At 44.8% G+C, this 5,160-nt stretch overlaps 2 protein-coding genes across 2 annotated transcripts; one reads left to right on the forward strand and one right to left on the reverse strand.

The window, feature by feature from the left end:
• Window positions 1–1,881: 1,881 nt before the first annotated feature.
• Window positions 1,882–2,240, reverse strand: PHALS_08905 (uncharacterized protein; the record flags this gene model as incomplete). The annotated part of the gene is made up of 2 exons (XM_024724338.1): window positions 1,882–1,974; window positions 2,169–2,240. The coding sequence occupies 2 exons, from the start codon at window positions 2,238–2,240 to the stop codon at window positions 1,882–1,884; spliced, it is 165 nt and encodes a 54-aa protein (XP_024575225.1).
• Window positions 2,241–4,176: 1,936 nt separating this feature from the next.
• PHALS_08906 (START-like domain) lies at window positions 4,177–5,146 on the forward strand (the record flags this gene model as incomplete). Its single annotated transcript, XM_024724339.1, has 2 exons — window positions 4,177–5,002; window positions 5,070–5,146. The coding sequence occupies 2 exons, from the start codon at window positions 4,177–4,179 to the stop codon at window positions 5,144–5,146; spliced, it is 903 nt and encodes a 300-aa protein (XP_024575226.1).
• Between the last annotated feature and the right edge of the window lie 14 nt (window positions 5,147–5,160).

Here is a 5,160-nt window from a genome sequence, read left to right on the forward strand (position 1 = left end):
CCGTAGTCAAGAGCACGTAACTTTTCGGGACTGGGCCCTGCTGTCCTCTACCGCTTTGAGGCTTAAAAGAACTCAATTCTTCCCAGTAGGACGACCCCGCGTACTAGGTGTTGTCGTTTCCCCACGACAAACCAGACTGGTAAGAAGCGGGACGTCGGTTCAATGAACCTTGACGCACCTTGCGCAGAGTACAGCCGTCCGAAGGTGACGGGTGTATCCACTGACAAAGCACCGTCGGGTATTCAAATGCTGCCCGGCAGCTCGGAGCTCTCCCTCCCCTTTGTCAGCATAGGTGAGATCCATTGGCTCAGACCCGCTCGACGAGCTCTAAGTGTTTGTATTCCAACCAAGTCGTGCCGACTTATAGGTGAATATGGCATTGAATGCCACATTCATAGCTTCTTCGAAAGAAGACGAATACACACGGAAGACTTTCATTCTGGCCACGTCATTGCGGAGGCCCTCCATAAAAGACGGTCACTGTGAACCCTTGGAGAAAAGATCGACTGCAATCCCGACAATGAGAGTATGCAGCCCTTGGACAAAATCCACCAATTTCATCATTGCCCAGTCGGGTGGCAAGGAAACGAGATCGCACGCGATATGTTTGGTGAGGCAGCGAGAACTTTCGTAAGTGCTGCAGCTTTAGCTCCTTCCAGGGCGGAAACGCTTCTTTGACCAAAGTGCCGCACGACAGTACCCATTCTTGCGCTCGACCACCAAACTTGGGGATAACTAGCGTCACGCGCTGTTGCTCGGTGTGAAGCATGGCGGATGCTATAGCCATCTTGGCCTCCTTCACCCAGAGCACAAGATTCTCGCCATCATTCCCTCGAAGGTCTTTACGCTCACCATGGGCGGCCTGCGTCGGGAGAGGTCATCCGTCGCCGACGATGGCGCCATGGACGCAGTCGACGCTGACATCTCCTGCTCCAGGTGCTCTAGCGGAGCACTTTTGTAAACGTCTTGAGGTGCGCTTATCGCTCCAGGTCCTTGGGAAGCAAGATGTTGCACGCCCTCAGGGCCCAGCAGAATCTTGACACTTTATAGCCCGTTCTGCATGCTCTGGGGTATTGCTCCATTCTTCTAAAGGATCATTCGTGACGCCTCAAGTATAGGTAAACTACAAGTGCTACCAAAAGAAGTGGGGTTACCGTAGCTCTTTGCTTAAAGGAAGCGTAGCTACGGTCACCAACCTTATGTTCTATACTTAAACCAGTATGCGTATAGCGGATCGCAATCCGCCAACTCAAACATTACCCAAAACCTTTAGCCAAGCAGATACACACTTTCGTTCAAAATAACTGTTTTTAACTTGTTTTATTTGCGGCAGAGCCGCCTGTATCTTTATTACACTGGAAATTCGTCACTTGTTGTGACTTTTGCTGATGCAGAAAGACAAAAACAATTGAGAATTGACTCATTCGCCAAGCCTTCTTGTGCTTTGCGCGGAAGAAAACATCTATGCCGTCAAATCGCTTAGTATGGGCCAATGGCATCTTACACAATGTCGCTTTCCGGATCTCAGTCGAACAAGTGACACAATAGCCGGTCCGGTATCAACAAGTGAGAAGTCATCTTGTCATCACTTGATAATACTAAGACGCCATAGGATAAAAAGTTTAATTTTCTCGCCTCTGATCGATTAAAGGTTGTCCACTGTCGCAATTGGCTATTTGACGTCCAAGATTTTGCGTGCCTAGCAGAGATGGATTCGTAAATCATTAAACTTCACGATGGATTGAAGTTTGTGACACTAACGTTATTTAGTAAAAGATTGTTTGATACTAGTCAAGTCATACTGAAAGTGAGTCCGTATCTTAAACGAGACTTATGACCAGACAGCGTCGCACTTTGCTTCTAAGCAAAAGTCCTCGCTTCTCAAAGGAAGACTTGAGAAGATCCTTCAACATTTCCAGAAGCAAGAAGCACTGATATCACATCTTTTTCGGAATTTCCCAAACCCTTCGCCTTCTGTTCGTATATTTTGACAATCAAGGCGTTGTGAGGAATTAGATTTTAAAGCCACTGGATGGCTGAAGTTTACCAAAATCACGAGTGGGGACCCTAGGATACGATCTCGCCTCTCAGATATAGTGTCGCATCCTTTGATGCTGACCCTTAATGACATCGATATCTGCGCGGTTGAATGAATTCATAAATCTTACCAGAAGGCACAGGCGGACTGAATGTGTTCTCTCGTCAATTTCGTCGAACAAATCAGCGCAAAAGCCGACCATAAACACCACATAAATATCAATTAAAAAAAACTTGGCCACACAAGGCGTTGATCTTGAACACTCCTACAGATGCATGATATCTGAGAGCGACAGTGCTACCCGGCAGCTTAATGACTGCTTTGTGGCACGTCAGTAGACTATGATATATCGTCTCATGCATATTTGTAGCGTCTCCTCATTCGCGCACCAATTGTTCTTTACGGTACTGAAGTTGAACTTCACGTTGAGCAATATTCTCATCGCATCCTCGAGAGAGGTGGCCAAAGTTTAGAAGGACTCAGAGCGAGCTGCACAATGCTGGAGTCCCTACATGATGTTACCACCTCAGAAAAAGGGCTTGATGCCATCGCAGCATTCAGAGCTTGTAAGTGTCTGCTAATTCTCATATCTTTAAAAAGTGAATTTTACACACACGTTAGTCCCTGTCAGACGGTACAAATACCCCGGTGCATCTGTCCCTCCAAAATGTTTCTTGGCGGGATACCTCTTCCACCACTTTACTGCCTGTAAGTGCCCGTTCTCGCGCGCGGCCGCCTAGCTTGTAGATTGTAAACGTGATGCGTTGATGCTCCGTCTGAAGCATGACTAACTTCATAGCCATCTTAGCCGCTTTTGTGAGAGGAGCAATTTCCGTCTACTTTCCGATAGCTGGACATTCATCATAAATGAATGTATGCAACGCATGTGCTTTCTCCAAGCCTAATTAAAGCGTTCTTAGACATGTGTTATCAGCGCATTTTCCTAATCAGTGAATGCTCTCAAATGGCTCTGATCATTAGATCACTGATCGCACAATCTCCGCTATACCTACCAGAGACGAAAGCTCGCCAAGCGTGTCTCATCGTTCCGTGAAGAGATAGGAGCCGAGATCAGTGGCTACATCTTCAAAAAGAATACACTCTTGTCCCGACTGGGTCGTCATATCCTACCAGATCCAACGTGGCTATCGTGCACTTAACGTGAAGCACTAATCATATGAGTCTACGTCGACTAACGGACATAATATGGATTGGCATGCTTCACTTGGGAGTGAAACTGGAAGGCTCATAAGTTGCTATTTCTCTCAAAGGAGTATGATGTGTTTGGATTTGAAACTTAAAAATTTGTACCATGCACTCAGACCAGCGTGTGTGCTGCATTTGCCACCATGCGTCGAATAAAGAATGGAGTTACTCAACTAGCACTCGGAACGGACGGGAGTGGAAGGACTTCATGAAGTGCTTGAGCTGCTTCACTCTATGCATTGTATTGGATTTTATTACAGTCGGTAGTAGGACGTCTGTATTTAATTTTGATCCGCGCTAGACTTCACTCAGTGTAAAAACAAACTATAAAAGGTTATCATGACTCCTTGAGGTGTAGAAGTGTGAAAGACGAGATACTTCAGAAAAAACTATTGACTGCTGTTATAATGTCGCAGAGTTGAGATTATCGATGAGTTCTACATATAACTATACCATTCCACTATCTTTAAAGTTTCATTGAAGAATCGCCGTTTTATCACTCTTTTCAAAGCTGTAAATGGAGCCTGTCGCTTTCTCCATAAACCAGGCAATTGTACCAATACATTGAGTTAGATAACATTTTAAAGATTAACTAAGTCATTACTACCTGCGAGATGATTCTTCAAAAGATATTCAAGATCGGACGGCAAAAGCTTTTACGAATTCTAGCAGTAAGAACATTTCTTCTTGCTGAGGTACACGTTACATTTCTATGTCGCTGGAAAAGTAATGATCTTTACTTCCAAGATTAAACCAAAACACGTCCTAAGATATCCTACCGCGTATATAGGTATCAATAATGGATAGCCTATCATCAAGTCTTTCTGGGGGACATTAGCACGCACCTGTCGTGAGGTTACAAGAGTAATTCCGTCGGAAGTGGTGGCATTCAGGATTTTTCAGGATCGAACAATATCAACTAGTATTGCCACATGGATAACAAACGGTTCAGTGAAAATCCGTTTAATCCGCTGATTCTGTCAAGTGAAGAACGTGCGAAACTCGTAGCGCTTTTGGATGAAATGATTCTCGCAAAGTTTAGCGAATATGAAGAGTATGTGCACAATGAGAAGAAAATTGACTTGTCGCGTTGGAAAAGTTTTTCACGCTATGGTATGACAACGACGTACCTTGAGAGAAAAAAGTCGAATTCAGAATCCAAATTACTTTCATCTCTTATGGTTGGTGCTTTGCCTGGTACATTGGATGATAATATGTTTGGTCTTGTAAGTCCCACATTGGAAGATATGCGTATCAAAGCATCGTATCTGCATGATTTCAGTGCTGCAGCATTACTTGCGACCATTATCGAGCCAAGTTTCGACGATCCATTTCGAACTGTGGTAGTCAAGTGGATAGAGATTGACATACCTGGTGCATCAACTCGACTGATACACAATCGAGACTATGTCTTTGTTGAGGCTTCTGGTATCTTATGTCTTAAGAATGGAGAACGGGTAGGGTACCACATATACCACTCGGTAAATTTTCCACAGACACCCGACTTGCCGCATCGCGTGCGTGGTAACATGTCCTTTAGTTGTATCTTTCGTCAAGAAAACGATCGTACCGATTGTCGAGGCACAGGATTTATGGACCCTGGTGGTGATATGATTCGAACGATGGCTGTCATGGGGATGGTACAAGCTACAATGGCAGGATCCAAGTATTCGTACTGTGGCCAAATGAAGAAGTTGACGTGGCTTGTCGAACAAAACCACAAAAAGGAGCAAGTCGCACATGCTTCAACGTCCGTGTGTAAAACATGTTTGAAAAGGATCAAAACATCGAGACTAATTGTCAGTAAGGCATTTAGTCTTTGTAGATCGTGCTTTGGAACTCTTTGTGGTACATGCACGATCACGAAAAAACTCACGTTTGTCACAGTCGAGCACGAACTGACGCAACGCAAAGTC

This window comes from Plasmopara halstedii (genome assembly GCF_900000015.1).
Source record: "Plasmopara halstedii genome assembly, contig: Scaffold_323, whole genome shotgun sequence".
NCBI lineage: Eukaryota > Oomycota > Peronosporomycetes > Peronosporales > Peronosporaceae > Plasmopara > Plasmopara halstedii.